This window comes from Vitis riparia, chromosome 6 (genome assembly GCF_004353265.1).
Source record: "Vitis riparia cultivar Riparia Gloire de Montpellier isolate 1030 chromosome 6, EGFV_Vit.rip_1.0, whole genome shotgun sequence".
In the NCBI taxonomy this organism is placed as follows: domain Eukaryota; kingdom Viridiplantae; phylum Streptophyta; class Magnoliopsida; order Vitales; family Vitaceae; genus Vitis; species Vitis riparia.
This window is the reverse complement of record NC_048436.1, coordinates 2,271,708-2,289,782: the sequence shown is the minus strand read 5'-3', so window position 1 is coordinate 2,289,782 and position 18,075 is coordinate 2,271,708. Positions and strand designations below refer to the sequence as shown.

The 18,075-nt window shown below is 39.2% G+C and overlaps 1 protein-coding gene across 2 annotated transcripts in view; it reads left to right on the top strand.

Moving 5' to 3' along the window:
- Positions 1-18,075, top strand: part of LOC117916299 (DNA polymerase epsilon catalytic subunit A-like) — a 91,107-nt gene that overhangs the window by 33,471 nt on the left and 39,561 nt on the right. For both annotated transcript variants that reach the window (XR_004651542.1, XM_034832253.1), the window contains exons 12-15: positions 1,580-1,744; positions 1,947-2,123; positions 16,295-16,408; positions 17,686-17,790. Coding sequence is in view for 1 of the 2 variants with exons in the window: in XM_034832253.1 (XP_034688144.1) it covers positions 1,580-1,744; positions 1,947-2,123; positions 16,295-16,408; positions 17,686-17,790 (561 nt within the window). In the remaining variant the exon portion in view is untranslated. The remainder of the gene's footprint in view (positions 1-1,579; positions 1,745-1,946; positions 2,124-16,294; positions 16,409-17,685; positions 17,791-18,075) is intronic.

Sequence of the window (18,075 nt, the reverse complement as noted above, 5' to 3'; positions counted from 1 at the left end):
AACAGCTAAATAACCAATTTTGCCTTGACCTCTAATGTACATTCGAACAGATTGTGACCATCTGAGATAATTGTTCTCATTAAGGTGGATTGTGGTGATCTGGACAGAGTGGGAATGAGAATTGGATGTGGGTAATTTTGAGGAATTGGAACCAATAGTAATGGAAGGAGTGGATTAAAAAATTTGAGACACAGTAAAGAGATAGAAATCGAAATGAAAAGGGAAGAAGAACAAAATTGGAATGAGAGGAAAAAGAAAGGGAATAGCCAATTAACTTGGCTCTGATACCATGTAGAAAAGGAAAAAAAAATGTCGTATATTAAATTGAATAAGGAAGGGAAACATGCTTCCTTTTATAGAAAAGCTACAACAAATCAAACTAAACCTATAGCTGTACACCCAAATTTCTAGGAACAAAATAAATTTAAAATATACAACTTATCCCTAAAAACCAACAACTTATCCCTAAAAAACAACAACAAAGTATCCTTAAAAAATAGGTAACAACCAGATTATCCTTAAAAAATAGGTAACAACTAGATCAGGAAAATTCTGATAGGATTGAGATTCTCAATAGTATCTTACACCTTTACCATAGAGAGAATGGGCAGAGTCAGCAGGCTGATGTAATTGGGTTCTAAAGCTGTTGAGTTATGTGTTCGTGGTTCATACTTAAGAATTATTGCATGGAACTATTAATTGCTTTAATATACTTTGTTCTATCTTTCTTTTTTACCAGCTTTTCATTGTTGCTCACTCTTATTCTCTTTGTCTCTCCCATCTCCCTCTCTCCCTACCTTTCCCCCTTTATTACTTTTTTATTTTTTATTTTTTATTATTGAAAGAAATATAATCAAGATAAAATGTTGAAATAGCTTACCTGTTGCCTTTTAGTAAATGTTGTTTCTAGATGCAACTTTCTATGCTGTGTAGCATTTTCTCCTTAGTTAATTTTTGGCTGCTAATGCACTCAATATGTCACTTTTTTGAGCACATACTTGCATCTAAAGTATTCCTTTTCTATTTTTCTGTATGTGTTGGAAAATTATTTTCAATTGAAGAGTTCTTATGATGATGCCCTTTGAGACATCAATAACAGCAGATTTTCTTGTTGCTTGGTTTTTCCTTGATGTAACATGAAACTAATTAGTTCTGAAGTACCATAGTGAAGAACAATTGGCGTAGCCAAGTATAATGCTTTACATGATCTTAGTTTTATAAGTGAACTAAGAACTAGAGTTGCAAATATTTTGAGGAAGACTCAGACTGTCATTTGGGAAAACAAGAGATGCCCAGGATGGTTAGGAACCTGATTTGAGTGAAAAGTGCTGCTGGCTTCTTTGACCATGGTAACTTCCTGGCATGTTTGTTGTGTAAAACAGCTAATTGGGCAGCAGGCACATTTTGGTTTAATTACTGGTATTTTCATTGTAATTTGTTTCCTCATTATGCTTCATTAGTATCCATTAGGTGTCAGAGGATGTATTAATTGAAAATTTTACTAACCTGTTGAGTATTACCTTCGTGAGACCTTTTCTAATGCCTTTTCTGTTATCGTTTGCTCAAAATGTTATTTCAGATGATGGCTTCATATTCTGTATCTGATGCTGTTTCTACTTACTACTTGTATATGACGTATGTGCATCCCTTTATTTTCTCCCTTGCAACTATAATACCCATGCCACCAGATGAAGTTTTGCGCAAAGGAAGTGGGACTCTGTGTGAAATGCTTCTTATGGTTCAGGTGGGTTCTTTGGTACATGTATATTAAAACATCTATAATTTTTTTTTCCTTGACAATTGGATTATCTTAGGTTTCTTGAGCATTTAGTTCCTTGCTTTGTAATTTCTTTATAGTGCAAAGTTTTCTTCCATATATGATCTGGTTTAAACTATTATATTTCTGCTTGTTTCATGAGTATGTTTGCATGTGTTAAAATGCACAGGCTTACAAGGCAAATGTTATCTGCCCAAATAAACACCAATCTGATCCTGAGAAATTCTACCATAACCAACTTTTGGAGAGTGAGACATATATAGGTGGACATGTGGAATGCCTTGAAAGTGGTGTTTTCAGATCGGATCTTCCAACTAGTTTTAAGCTTGATCCATCTTCCTATGAGGTAAGTTTTCTTCATCTACTTCACCTGCTACTATTGTTGATCAAAAGTTTCTTTTTCTTTCTTTTTAAGTGTCTTCCTATGGAGCTGGATGATTTAATTGGTGCACCAATCTCCACATTAACTTTCAACATGCTTTCATCAAACATGCTCATCACTGAATATGAGTGCACAATGTGTATATATTCAGGCATCACATCTAACCTGCAGGTCATAGTTTTGACTATCTTTTGCATTCACAAGCCACTCTGACGAATAGAAAATTTGTTTGATTTTGTATGGCAAGTTGTCTGTAACCATTAAGTTTTAATTTCTCAGGTGAGGTGGGCATTTTTGTGAAAAGGCAATCTATTCTCCTATAGATGAAAATGAAAATACAACTATAGAGTATGCTCAATATGTTTAATTTTTTTTGATAGATAAACACACAAGGATAAATGAGATAAAGGGTGCTTGAAAGGCGACCCAGAGCATACAGGGAGTATACAATTGTCGCCTAAAAACAGAAAAACAAAAGGGAACAACCCTCACCAGCCCTCAACAAGAACCCAACCAATCCACAAAGCTAAACAAAGTTAAGGGGCCTACAACTATAGAAGATTTAGCCCAAGAAAAGAGATTGCAAATAAAGGAATTTTTCAATCTTTGAACCACTAGGACCTCATTATCAAAAACTATCCTATTTCTTTCTTTCCAAACCGTCCAAAATAAGCAAAGAGGAGCTGCCCGCCAAACCTTTCTATGCTTATTGTCCTTAAATGTAATATGCCAACCTAAAAGCGTGTCTCTAACCGTGAACGGAAGGACCCAATTAACACCAAATAGAGAAAACACGAGATCCCACAAAATCTTCGCCTTAGAGCAATGAATAAGAATGTGCTTTATCGTCTCCTCTTCAGCACAACACAAGAAACATCTGTTAGCTAAATACCAGCCCCTCCTCTTGAGCTGGTCTTGAGTAAGAACCTTCCCCCATGAAGCTTCCCAAGCAAAAAAAACCCACCTTTGTAGGAACAAACGGACTCCAAATAATTTTCCACGGAAACAAGACTGCTCTGCTATGATCAAGAGAGTTGTAAAGGGACATTACAGTGAAAATTTCATTTTTCGTCTCTTTCCACACCATCCTATCCTCTACCTCAGCATTCAACCTCTTTCCCTGAATGGTTGAAAGGAATCTCTCCACCTCCTCCATCTCCCAATCATTGAAAGGTCTAAGAAAGCGGGGAGTCCACCCTCCTTCTTCCCCCGTTGAATCCCAATAGTCCGCTACCCACGCGTCTTTAGAAACCGCTAAATTATACAAGGAGGGAAAGGTCTCACAAAGGGAAATGTTCCCACACCAAATATCTTTCCAAAACCTCACCCTTTTGCCATTCCCCACCGAGAAAGAAACATTGTTGAACAGTAACAACCCTTCCTTACTAATTTCCTTCCAAAGCCCCACCCCATAGCCCTCCCTAACCCCTCGGGTACTCCACCCGCCTCTTTCAATCCCAAATTTCGTACTAATAATAAGCTTCCAATAGGAGTCCCTTTCAACCGCAAAACGCCAACTCCATTTGCACAAGAGGGCCCTATTGAGAATAGAAAGATTTCTAACCCCCAAACCACCCTTCGTTTTATGAGAGCAAAGAACAACCCACTTTACAAGATGAGGCCTCTTCTCCAAAGCTCCTCCTCCCCAGAGAAAGTCCCTTTGAATTTTCTCCAGTCTTAGTTTAACCACTCTTGGCATATACAATAAGGACATAAGGTAGATTGGCATGCTCGCCAAAGTGCTCTGAATGAGAGTGATTCTTCCACCCTTAGAAATGAATTGCCTCTTCCACAAGGCCAATCTTTTCTGCATCCTCGCTTCCACTCCGTCCCAAACTCTCATCGACTTATGCGAAACACCCAAAGGTAGCCCCAAATAAGTGGAAGGGAGAGATCCCACTTTGCAGCCCAGCTCGGCAGCCAATAACTCAGCATTCTCCACTCTACCCACCGGCAAAATTTCACTTTTGTTCAAATTAATACGCAGACCTGAAGTAGCTTCAAACCACATTAATAACCAACTTAAAAAAGCCAATTGCTCTTGGGAATCCTCACAAAAGACCAGCGTATCATCGGCGAACAGCAGGTGCGACACTTAGATCCCCACGCCTTCACTAGCCCTTATCCTGTAGCCTGATAGAAAACCCCTTCTCATTGCTCTATTAATGAGACTACTTAAAGCCTCCATTCCTAATACAAAAAGGTAAGGGGAGAGAGGATCTCCTTGCCTTAACCCTCTTGTACTCCGGAAAAACCCGGTTGGAGAACCGTTAACTAGTACAGAAAACGAGGCAATGGATATGCACCACTTAATCCACCCAGTCCACTTCTCCCCAAAGCCCATTTTTTGCATCACTGACAGCAAAAAGTCCCAGTTAATATGATCGTAGGCCTTCTCTAAATCTAATTTACACAAAACCCCACTCTCCTTTCTTTTCAGCAAGGAATCTATGACCTCATTAGCTATTAACGCAGCATCAAGGATTTGCCTACCTTGAATAAATGCACTTTGGGTTGAAGACACTACCTTTCCCATTACCTTTTTCAATCTATTGGCTAAAACCTTTGCAAGCAGCTTGTATAGACTTCCCACCAAACTGATAGGTCTAAAATTGCTCAAATCTTTTGCCCCTCATTTTTTTGGGATTAAAACAAGGAAGGTGTTTGAAAATGTGAATCTCAATAATGAACTACACCTAGAGGGGGGTGAATAGGTGTTGTAGAACAATTTAAAATTCTCCCAACAAAGATTACCTAATCTTAGACTATCTTTATGTCAAGAATTTTTTTCTTCTAATAACTTTTCAACAAAGCAAAACATCCACAAGCAATAATGTATGCATCAACACTCTCCCAACAATTTATAAATGCAAAACACATGCAAATGCTTCAACACTCCTCAAAAATAAACCAAAATATAGAGTGAGAGAAAGAGACAATGAACACCAGATTTTTAACGTGGAAAACCTCCGAAGAGATCAAAAACCACGGGCCTATCACAGATTGAAAACTCCACTATGAAGAATAAAAACTGAGTACAAGGTTTTACCTAGCTCAAGCCAACCAATCCTTCCTGGAATACTTGACTAGTTCCTTCATTTTCAGCTTCTCCTTTTGGAGCACACTTGGAGTCCGCACCAAGCTCAATCTCGGCCTCTTCTTGAATCCACACAAGAAGAAAATGGGTTTTTGCACAACCTAAATAGAATGAGAGATTTAGATGTGAATGAAGGAATGGATCAACCCATTTATTGCTCAAGAAAATCCATTGAAAACTAGTTTTGAAAACATTAAGAGAAGTGGATTTTCTTTGCAATCAAAAACCCCAAATTAGGAAAGCAAAAATGAGAAAATGAAGAACACTTGAAGTGTGGCTGCTCTCCCCACGTTTTCAGCAGTCTCTCTACTCAGAAAGTGAGAGAAGATTGGTTTTTAAAGTGTAAAAAGAAACCCTTAATCTAATAGTTGAGATTTGATCAAAAAAACATTAGTTGGATAGATCCACCCCTACACCTGGATCGATCCAGAAACAGAGGAATGAAAGCCTTGCACCAAAAACCATTTTTCCCAACTTTCTAACACATTTAAAGATTAAAAACCGGGTTGATTCACATCCAATCACCACACACTCAGCTACATACCTCGGCCTCTTAGCAAAGTCTTAGTCTTCAAAGTCAAGTAGTCCGAATAGGAATAGGAAAGCCGAGTTAGGGGACACTTAGGAATTTTTTCCGGAATTGCCAACCTAACTAAACACTCACAGTGTTGTTTAAGCTTCTGACAAATTTTCCCCTCTAAAAAAAATCTTTGAAAAAACCCATTACCTCAACTTTGACGAAATCCCAACAAAATTGCCAGAACGCAAAGGAAAACCCATGCGGACTAGGCGCTTTATCCCCATTCAGCTCTGCAAGAGCCAAAAACACCTCTTCCACAGAAAACGTCTCCTCCAACCTGGTTGCCTCCTCAATCCCAATACTGTCAAATTCAAGACTGTTCAAACAAGGACGCCAACCGCTTGGTTCTGATAAAAGATTCTGAATAGCCCTCACCACTCCCTTTTGAATATCCCAATCTTCTGTTAGCCAGGTGCTATTGACTTTAATTTTTTTCAGGCAATTCCTCCTTCTGTTGGCATTTGCCATCTTGTGAAAAAATCCCTTGTTTTTATCACCTTCCTTCAACCAAGTTTCTCTTGACTTTTGTCTCCGTGAAATCTCCTCCATCAGCACCCATTTCTTGAAATCCTCCCTAGCCTCCTTTCTCGCCTCTAACTCCTGCTCGTTTAAGACTCTCAGCCTTTCTTGATTGTCCCAGTAAGACACTTTTTCCAGAGCCAAACTTTTATTCACCCCCACTTTACCCAACACTTCTCGGTTCCAGTCCTTCAACTTTATTTTTAAAGCCTTTAATTTTTCCGTTAGGATAAAACTATAGGACCCGCTATAGTTGAATCCTTGCCACTAGCCTTTTAACAACTCCTTAAACCCCTCCTTCTTCAGCCACATGTTCTCAAACCGAAACGGACTTGGACCACTCCTCACTCCATCCCCATCTAACAAAATTGGGAAGTGATCAGACACCGGTCTTGGGAGAGAACACTGAATCGCCCCGCTGAAATGGTTCTCCCAATCCTCTGAAACCAGAAAGCAATCCAGTCTAGACCTGGACAGACCATTCAACCCTCCACTCCACGTAAACGACCCCCCATGAAGAGGCATATCTCTTAAATCCATCTCCTCAATTGCTTCCGAAAATCTTCTCAAGGAACCAGTCAATCTTCCTTCTCTGCTACGCTCTGAGGGAAATCTAACCACGTTAAAATTCTCGCTAATACACCAAGGATCAAACCACAACCCTCGAATGGCACCTAACTCTTCCCAAAACAGCTCTCTGTACCATTTCAAGGTAGGTCCATACACTCCCGTAAATGTCCACAAGAAGCCATCCTCACAATTTTTAAAACGACACGAAATTGAGAAAATACCCACCTCCATGCCAACTAACTCCAAAACTCTTTTATCCCAAAACACTACCACCCCACCAGCAGCCCCTCTTGCACTCATGGCCCTCCAGCCTGAGCATCTTCCCACTCCAAGTCTGTGAACAATCCCCCTGGACATATCTTTAATTTTGGTCTCCTGCAAACACACCAAATTTGATCTTTGCGACTTGATCAAAGCCTTAATAACCTTCCTTTTAACCCTATCGTTGACTCCTCTTACATTCCAAGATAAAATCTTTATCTTCATCTAATGTTTGAGATTTTAACCCCACCGTTTCTAACTAGAGATTTCTCCTTCCTCGCATCATTATAATTTAAGGACCACTCCAATTTTTTCAATTTACGGTCAAACTTAGTGGTTCCTGAGATATCTTTCTTAATATTCTGCTCTCTTCTCCTTTTAGTCCTTAGGAGCAGATTCAACAATTCGCCTTCAAATCCTTCCGTCGAAAAATCCAAGAACTTGCTAAACCTCGCCAAGCAGCTATCATCCCACCGACATCCTTTTCCTTCCAAATCCTGTAACAGAATCTCCAACTCCCCCCCCCTCCCCCCACTTATACGACCCGAGGATTTCACCCCCTCAGTGCCCAACTCCTCACTGCTTTCATCTGCTAGGATAATGCTCAAGGGAAGCTGCTCCTCCCCCTCAACCACAGAGACCAAACCAGACAAAGCCCCCTCCTTTGCCCCGGCTTGGTCTAACCTAGAAGAAAGAGAAGAAGAAGAGAGCTCTCGACCCCTCACATAAAGCGTGGAATATTCGACATGCCTGGAAGCTTCAACGCGCAGTGCTTCATCAGTCATCGACCCTCTTTCCTCCACCGCAGAGACTTCCAATGGCTTCGCATCTCGAGTTGTACCGACAATAGGGTCATTGACCCCATTTATGCCTCTCTCCATTCTTATCGATCGTGTCCTAGTACAATCGGCCGAAGGATCTTCTCCTAGGGCAAAGGGATTGGGCTCTCCATTTACGCCTCTCTCCAAGCATAAAAAATGTGCCCTAGGAAGAGAGGCCGAGGGTCCTTCCCCAAATAAAGTCCCACCATCCTCTACGACAAGGCCCTCAAGCCCAGGGCCCGAGCCCTTTTCCCCTTCTCTGCAGCCTATCGCGTCAAAAGAAACTATGGGCCTGTAGTCCATAGTGACAAACGAATCAATGGGCCTGGAGCCATAACCCTCAAGCCCAAAGCCCGCACCCTTTTCCCCTTCTCTGCCCCCCAGCCTCTTTTGGATTTCTTTAAAGGGCCCAGGGGCTCCCCGCTTTCTTTAAGAGGGCCTTGAGACACCCCTTTAACTAACTTGCTAGGCCCAAAACCAGGGTCTTTTGGCCCAAAAGCCGAGTCTTCCATCCTTTTAAAAGATAGCTCCTTACCCCCATTCACACGTCCATCACCAGTACCTACCCTCTCCTCCGCTACAGTCCCTGCATCAGAGGCAACCGCATGAAAGAAGGAAGGCACACCTCCAGAAGAAGACACGTCAAGTATTCCCTGCTGTAGCCTCACCTGCTCCACCTTCTCCCTTTGACTTCCGTAGTGAAGATAATGTGATGTTCCATCGTCATCTTCTCCTTCCCTTGAGCCGTCTTCTCCCCCAAAGCCTCCCGCCGACACTACCTGCATGAACCAAGGAGAAGACTCCCACCACAGTTGAAGGGAATAACAACCCGACCCCACAACAATGTGAGCAGTGCTTGGAAACTCCTTGTCCACACACTTCACAAGGATTTGAGCCCACTGCAACTCAGGCGAATATAACAATTTTTCGTCCGCTGCTACAAAACCTCCACACCTATCCCCAATTCTTTCAAACACCTCCGAGCTCCACAGATGAAGGGGGAACCCAACCACCCTTACCCAAACTTCTTTGGCACCAGAATCTTTACAATGACACCCCACCTCAGGGTTCCATCTGTCCAGAATAATAACATTCTCCTTAATGTTTCTTAATTCTCTGGCTAAAACGCGTTCAGCCTCACTTGAAGACTCGAACTCAAACAGCAAGAACCCTCTTCCTAACCTATCAATCCTCAGATTCCCCTTTAAAGCCCAATGCTGCGTCGCCCAACTCCTTACGTACTCCAGCTCAGGAAAAGGAGCCGAGTTAAGACCCCACCAGCCTACTAAACACTTTTTCAACTGATCTAACCTTCCACGCACTTCTCTTTCCCCCACTTCTAACCAAACTGACCGGCTTACCCTTCCAGAGCTTGTCTTAACTGCTTCTGCATAAGATTTCAACTCCCCCCCTTTCTCCTTCCTCTGAACCTTCGATCCCTCTTTCTCCCTCAACAAAACCTCTGACCCTTTGGGAACCTGTAAGCCACCTGATGGAGCCACCCCAAAACCTCTCAACCTCTCGGCTAAAGAGCTCCAACCAAGGGACTGTCCCTTCCCCTCTGGAAAAATAATGCTATACCTTTTTCATTCAATATCACGGACTGAGCAGAGGATGAACCTTCCTGCCACATTCGAACGGCGCTCCAACCTATACTTCCTATTCCCCTCATCCTAGCCAAAAACCCAAGCTCGATTAATAACCTCTCTGCAACAAGCTTCTACTCCATCCAGTAAGCACCTTAAACTAGCCTCCCCAAATCTAATCTAAGAGGAGAAACCTTTGCTTCTCTCCCAAATGCAGCCTTTCAATTTTCCTCCCACCTCCTCAATCAAAATCTCGAAAGATTTGGGTTCCACCACAAAACAACATCTTCCTCTCCTTTTGAAAGTATCTATCCCCTCTCTCATTTCCTCTTCTCAATATGTTTATAGAAAATAAATCTGCTTTGATTGAATGATCATTATTTAAGCCTTCTATTCGTTAAGTCCAAATATTTTAACTTGGAATCTAACAAGACCTTTTGCTGGATTTTGTAACTAGTTGATCTTCTCTATGTTCTGTGCTCCATACTAGCTATGGCCTTTAACGTTGCTGCAATCTTATTTGAGGTAGAAGGGGCATGCTTTATTTCTTGTAAGAATTTAATAGCATGAGAAAAGATAACTATTTGATATTCATTTAAATAGTGCCTTTATTAGCATGCCTTCTGGGGATGTAGATTGATTATGACCAAATGTTGAAAGAAGCTTTCCCTAACTTTTACTGATTGGCAGTTAACAAAGATGAGTGGGTGTCAAATGCTTGGGAGGGGAATGGGGAGTCGGGTAGTTGGAATCTTCACTTCTCAAGGCATTTTAATGATTGGGAATTGGAAGAGGTGGAGGGCTTGTTCTGAAAACCGCATCCTTTGGTAGTGGGAAGAAAGTAGGGATGACATTTTCTTTGTTAGATCCCTCTACTGCTCCTTCATGAGGGCCTCTAGTCATCCTTTTTCTTGGGGTATTATTTGGAGGTCTTGGGCTTCGATGAAGGTGAGTTTTTTTGCTTCGGAAGCATCTTGGAACAGAATTTCGACCATCGATCAGCTCAAAAGGAGGGGATGGAATATGCCGAATAAGTGCTACTTGTGTAAAGAGAAAGAGGAAACTAGTGATCATTTAATCTTGTTTTGCAAAAAAGCTACAATGCTTTGGATTTTGATTTTCTCCCTTTTTAGTGTGCAGTGGGTTTTGCATTCTTTGATTAAAAGGAATTTGCTTGGTTGGCATGGTGTCTTTGTGGGTAAGAGGAGAGAGAAGGCATGAAGGGTTGCCCCTTTATGCTTAATGTGGACCTTATGTACGGTAAGAAATGAAAGAGCTTTCAATGATATTGAATGGTAGGACCAAGCTTTAAAACATTTCTTTTTGTATACTCTTGTAAATTGGGCTAGGGTGTTTATAGAGGATCATACTTTGTCTATGATTGATTTTATAGAATTGCTATATGTCTAGTTAGGGGAAAGAATTTTTGTCTTCTTTGCCTAGTTTCTTAGGCGTTTTGATTGCATACTTCGTGTGTACTGTTTTCGCCTTTTCTAGGTGTTTTTAATACAAACTCTATTTACCTATCAAAAAAATAAAATAAAATTATGACCCGTGGTTTTGAATTCCAGTGTGTTAAAATCCATATTTTTGAAGATTGATCTTGCTTGAGGCAAATAAAACTGCAAGCAGATAGATGGACACACCTGGAAAACAACTTCCTCTTTCCTTTTCTTTCTTATGGATGATGATCTTTTAGGAAGACTAATGAGGGATCCTTCTGCATCTTATAACTAATGCAATGAATTGCATGATAGATGAGCATTTAATTGAATTCAATAGTAAACAGTGAATACTAGTTTACTCCATTCAAATAGAAGGTTATCCTTTATCTATGTGCTTCTTAATAATCAACCTGACTTACTTGATTGTTATTAAGCTAGAACTTTAGGGAAGTGGTTGTGGAGGTTTCTTAGGAAAAACAATGCTTTATGGCATAAGGTCATTCTGAGCATCTATGGGTGGCATTCTAATGGATGAGGGGCTAACATTGTTTTTAGGTTATCTCATCATTGTCCTTGAGAGGCTATTACTCAAATCTTCCTTGTTTTTCTTGCTTCACTCGCTTATTTGTGGATGAAGTTACAAAGATTCATTTCTGGGAAGACTCTTGGTATCATGATTAACCCTTTTGTCATCTGATATCCAAATCACTTTATGGTAGTGAGGACGAGGGACTCCTTTGTTTTTACCTTTTTTGTCCTCTCCTCCTCTCTTTTGTCTTGGAATTTTAGTTTTCATTGAAACCTCTTGGATCATGAAGGTAAGGAACTAGTTTTCCTTGCATGTTTAGCAGTCCAAGTGTATCTATTGCCTTCCTACCTTAGTATGAGGGTTTGGTCTTTGATCTCATTAGGTTTCTTTTTAGATAGTTCATTTTGCGTACTCGGGCTACTTTTATTTGAAAATCTAAAGCCCCTTTGAATTTTGCATGTCTTATGGCTAGTAAGAAGGTTAATGCTAATGATATACTCTAAAAGAGGAGGCCTTTTAAGGAGTGTAGAGAATTGGCTGATTATCTTTTGCTTCATTGGCTAGTTGTTTATGGTTTATGGTATAGATTGTTCATCCTTGCTGAGATTGACTAGGTCCTACCTTATAAAGTGGCAAAGATGTTGACCAACATCTTCTTTCTCAATCTCTAGGGGGAGAAGCGACAACGATTGGTGCTCCTTTGAAGTAATGGCCTACTTTTGATTCATGGGAGAGATGAGAGGAGGTAGGAGATAGGAGTTGGTTTGTAATGGAGTCCAAATCCTTTGAAATCTCTTTGGAGGAAGATGGAGGGAAGTTAATAGGAAAAATCATGGAGAGAAGCAAAGGGCTCTCTTTGTGGAGTTGAGTTTGTGTAGTTCCTTTGAAGCAAAGGTATATTCTTTGCTCAATTAATTTTGTGGAGGCGAAGAGATTTTCTTTGTTCTTTCCTAAAGGAAGGGGTGGGCTATCTTGGTTGAGAAGCTTTGTCATCTTGGTGTAGCTTCTTCTTCTGAGGTAAGGATGCCTCCAGTCCTAGTTATCTCAAGGCAAGTAAAGAAAGGGGGCAATTTAGTGGAGGTGGCAAAGGGTCGGATGCAGACTTTGTAAGGAAGACTCACGGTAGGGTGGGTGAAACCATCTGGATTTAGGGTGAGATTGAGCAACTTTAGAACATAAAGGAACAACTAAGCCGTTGTCTGGTTGGGAAATGGGGTGAGAGTACAAATCCAAGTCTAGTGTTATAGTCGTTGAATAAATGGGTGGCACATAACTAGCCTCTTAAAGGAGGAGTGAAGATCTCTTTGTTAAGGGGAAGTCTCATTTTGTTTGACTTTGAGGAAAGCTTTGATGCTAAGAAGGTGCTATCAAGGGGCTTAAGAAGGTTTAAGGAAAAGGTGTTGCATCTGGACATGTGGGCTTCAGGGGTAGGATGCTTTTGGAAAGGAACACATGTGAAGGACATGGGGGTGAGAATGGTGGGGCTTCCCTTGCACCTTTGGTAATGGGAAATTTTTGGAAAGATTGGATATAGTTGTGGTGGATTTGGATTTTAACACTGATCGTCTTCATTGCTTGTAGTGAAGTGGAGGGAACTTGGAGAGAAAGCCTTATTTAGTGAAGTGGGCTACTATTTGCTCAGATAAGAAAAAAAAGAGCTTGGGAGTTAGGCATCTTGCTTTGCTTAATAAGACTTTTCCTAGCAAGTGGATTTGGCGTTTTGCAATGGAAAAGGAGGCATTTTGGAAGTAAATTATAAGTGGGTTTTTGCAATACTTTTCTTATAAAAAAATAAAATAAAATTATAAGTGACAAATATGAGGAAGTTGAAGGGGGGTGGTGTTCTAAGGAAGTGAGTGATAGGTACGAGGTTGGGTTATGGAAAGCCATAAGGAAATTGTGGGTGATTGTTAATAGTAGAGTTTCCTTTTTTGTGGGCAATGACAGGAGGATAAAGTTTTGGAAGAATAAGTGGTGTGGTAATGTTTGCCTTAGCTAGTTCAAAGTAGACGTGAGTGGTGGGTTTGTTGAATCAGTTTTATCTTAGAGGCTATTGGACTTCTAGCTTTTCTAGGGATCTAAATGATTAGGAGATTGAGATTGTAGAGCAACTTCTATTAAGGCTTTAAGATAAGGTGGTGAATGGGGGAAGAGAAGATAAGGTAATTTGGTTGGAGATAAAGAACAATTCTTTCTCTATAAAGTCCTTTTACACTTTCTTAGAGCTGTAAAGTTCAGGCCCTTTCCTAGAAGGTGTTGTTTAGAACTCTTAAGTTCCACTGAGGGCAAGTTTTATTTATTTGGGAGGCGTTGTAGGGTAAAGCTCTTACTTGAGATTAGCTTTAGAGGAGAGGGTGGCCATAGCTAATAGATGTTTCCTTTGTCACATCCAAGAGAAGTTGATTGACCACATTTTGCTACATTGTGGTAAGACAAGGATTTTGTGGCAACTTTTGCTCTCTCTTTTAAGAGTATCCTAGGTGTTATCATCCTCAGTAAGAGAGACCCTATTAGGTTGCTGTGGGTCCTTTGTTGGAAGGAAATGGAAAAAGGTGTGGGGAGCACCTCCTTTATGCCTCTTTTGGATGATTTGGAAGGAGAAAAATAGAAAATCGTTTGGAAGAAAGAGCTCTTTGATCGAAGATTGAAAAGCTTGTTCTTTTGTAACTTGTTATCTTGGACTAGGTTGTATATAGCTGAGGCTCGATGCCTTTTTGTGACTTCATTAATTGGTTGGGTTCTCATTAAGGGAGTATTTTTTTTGTTTTTTCCTTCCTCTTTTTTGCCATCTTTTGGTGGCCGTTGTATATATCTTGTATACTTTGGTGCGCTTTTGTTGGTGCTTTTTAATGCATTCTTTATTTGCCTATCAAAAAAAGATGTTGACCATTTCTTTTAGAGGCTTTGGGGGTTATGGTAGAAGGCATAGTTGTACATAGTATTACTAACTTCAATTTGATTTGGATGATATGATAAAGAAAAAATTTGAGGATTTTTTATGCTGATTAGAGGATAGTAAATGTATTTTTGGATTTGTTTTACTTTTCTTCATTCCTTTGGGCCTTTACTAGTGAAGCCTTCAAAAACACTCAGTTGAGCCTTATATTATTAGATTGGAACCTTGCTCTTGAGATTTGGCTCAAGTGGTAAAGGGTTGGGGAGGGTTTGTGGGAGGTTCTAGGTTGAAGTCCCAATAGGGATAAAAATTTACCTATCTAAAAAGGGAAAAAAAGAAGAAAAAAAGATTGGAACCTTGTGTGTCAGTTTAAGAGCTTGGCTAAGAAGACCTCTCATGTATGGTCACAACTCCTTAAGAATTATGCCAAGTTAAACTTTGATGTATATTTTTTGAGTATCCTAGGGCAAGTTGGAATTGGAGGAGGGGTTAGAGATTATCAAGGTACAATGATAAAGACTTACTCTAAACCTGTAGGTGAGGGTTTTAAAATTAAGACTGAGATTCTAGCTCTTATGGAGGACCTTGTGAGGCGAAAGCATTGGACCTTTTTAATTCTATAGTGAAGGGACCTTTTGATAATTGCCATTTTGTGGGTGATGAAGAATGAAAGAGACTCATGGAAGTTTGATGGTGGGTCACCAAATGATATTATAATAGAGTTAAGGTGTTCATTTTGTTGGATTCATCGCTTAGCCAATTAAGTGAAGGACCTTTTAGCCAAAAAAGGAGTGAAGCATTTGATGTCTTTCATTGGGGATCGTCTACCTCCTTGAGTCATAATTAGCGTTTGTTATGTTGGTTCTATTTAAGGAGTTTTCTTTCCTTGTTTTGATCAGATTTGTATATAATGTGAGGATGTTTTGTCATTCTTGCTCTGTTTACTTAATAAAATGATTTGGTCTGTTTCTGGAAAAAAGAAAAAAATTGACTTGTGATTTTCAAGACCTTAACATTTGAATACAAAAAATCAAAATGACATATTTTTATTGTCAGAAATTTTTGATTGGTAATTTGCAAGCAAACCTCAACTGTTTTATACTAATCTGAAGAAGTTTAAAAAAGAGAATGTAATGTTGAGCTTTCTGAATATGGTTCATTGATTTCCACCACATTTTATTCATTGAAAACACAATTGAAGAATAAAAACAGGTTGAAGCATATCTTGAAACATAAGAATTCTAAATATATTTGTACAATTGGATTGTTATTTGATCTAAAAGTTGTCATTTCTTGTGGACAAGTATTTAGTGAAGCAATTTTTTTACTATATGGCAGAAGCATCTAATACATGCGTAAAAAGAAGTACATGTGATTTCATGTGCAATATGTTACATCACTCTGTAATATTGGTGGGCCCAGTTATACTGAGCAAAAAGTGGTTGTTTACCATGCTATCTATCTGATCAATATTTTGTTGATCTAAATGGTTCTTTAAGAGTGATTCCTGAAATTTTAACTGATGCTCATGTGACATTAATTTGAACTGTTGCTTTTGTGACATTTCCTGGCAGCTGCTTGCCCTGTCCATTGTTGATCTAAATAATTCTCTCAGAGAACTTCCTGGAATTTTCAGTTGATGCTTTTGTAACATTAACTTCAACTGTTGCTTTGATAACGTTAACTTCAACTGTTGCTTTTATAACATTTCCTGGCAGTTGCTTTCTCAATCCATTGCTGCAGTACTACAATTTACTAATCATGCTTTACTGTCAACAATTTGGATTCATGAATGTTTTGTACTGATGTTCAGTTACTCCTGTGATTACAGCAACTGATTGTCAATCTTGATCGTGATCTACAATATGCCATAAGAGTAGAGGGAAAGATGGATGTGGAATCAGTCTCCAATTATGATGAAGTGAAGAATGCTATCAAGGAAAAGGTTTTGCTCTTGTGCTGTTGCTAATCATAAATTTATGGTGTTTAATATTTTGCTTTTTTTTTGTTTTTTTGAGTGAGGTGGAGGGATCCTTAAAGTGAAGGCCAACAAAGAAGAGGAAAGATCACCATCAATTAAACTAGATAGTATAAAATTTCACAATAACTGCCCAACTCCAGAGGGAAATGCTTAAACCAAACTTCTAGGATCTCTCTCTTTCTGCTTAAAACAGTCTTGAGTATAATCACTGAACATGGATTATGCCAACTTTAGCTTTTTGCCTTGTGAAGTTCTGTTTTCTATTATAAAAAAATAAAAAAATAAAAAAAAATTTCAGCCTTGTGATTTGCTAATGTAGGCTTGAAACTGAATAAGACATCCATGCTTCTTGTAAGGTCTGAAGTATGTCTCAGCCAAGAGTCATTCCAGGGGCTCTGCCCTTTGAAGCATTCTAATGTACAGCCACCAGTGGTCCTCTATGATGTGGGTCTAGCCCCTAAAGGATGATTCTTTTATAAGCTTTGTGATAAGATATAATTCATAGCCTCAAATTTGCCAACCCTTTGGTCTACACAAAACATTGGTCTTGTCTATCCTATAATATTTCTAGCGAGAGCCTGTCAGCATGAGATGATCTCTTTTCTCCTCCCCTCTAAACAAGCAGCCTCTAATCCATCATGATGAAGCTCAAAGGAGTCCTAGTAAATGCTTAAGCATCTGACACCAATGGAGAAGTCAGGAAATGGATCCTTTTCCCTATGTTCTTCATTATGCATTTTCTGTTGTCAAGGATCCTTGTGGTGTTCTCTAATCAAGTTCACCCAAAAAATGGTCAGGGTAGCACTAGAACCACAATCCTGCCTCCAACTTTGCTACTGAATTTTGTTCTTTGATGCTGATTGATGGATTGCTCAATTGAAACTTCCTGCATTGTTTTCTCTTTATTTAGTTGTAGTTAACTTCTATATTTTAATCCTTTTATTTTATTTCTGCTGTAGACCTATTTCAATCATATTCTGTCTAAATATGCTAAACGAATTGTAAGTAGGTGATGTATTAAAATTTATGTCCAATTACTAATTGTTCTCTCTAACTAATATCATAATAATGAAATTGCTTGTGCTTCTGTCAGAGCTTGGTGTATTTGCTTAATATTATTTTCTCACTAATTAACCATTCATATGGAAATTGTGATCTAAGAGTATAACACATCAATTCAATTTTCCATTCATGAGATATGCATATATTCTTCTTTGTTAATTTTTTCATTCAACTTGCAGCTTATGAAGTTGCAAGGTGAACCTATACGTGAAGAATTCCCCCTCATTTATCATCTAGATGTGGCTGCAATGTATCCAAATATTATTTTGACAAATAGGCTTCAGGTATGCTGCTTATCAAAAACTTTGTATATATGTATTATGTTTGATTATCAGAAATATACTTTATGTATGCAACAAAGATTTTCAAACAAAAGGATTGGTCTTATTACCATGGCCTTTGATTGACTGAGACCAATTAATGGCTATGATTTTTGATGCTCATAAATTGGGGGCCATGATTATCACATATGGACAATTGGTTTGAGTTTTGACATGTTACACCCTTGAGCTATACCATGAGCCATTATTATTATTTTATTAGTTATTAAGGTTGCTAAAGGTTTTTAT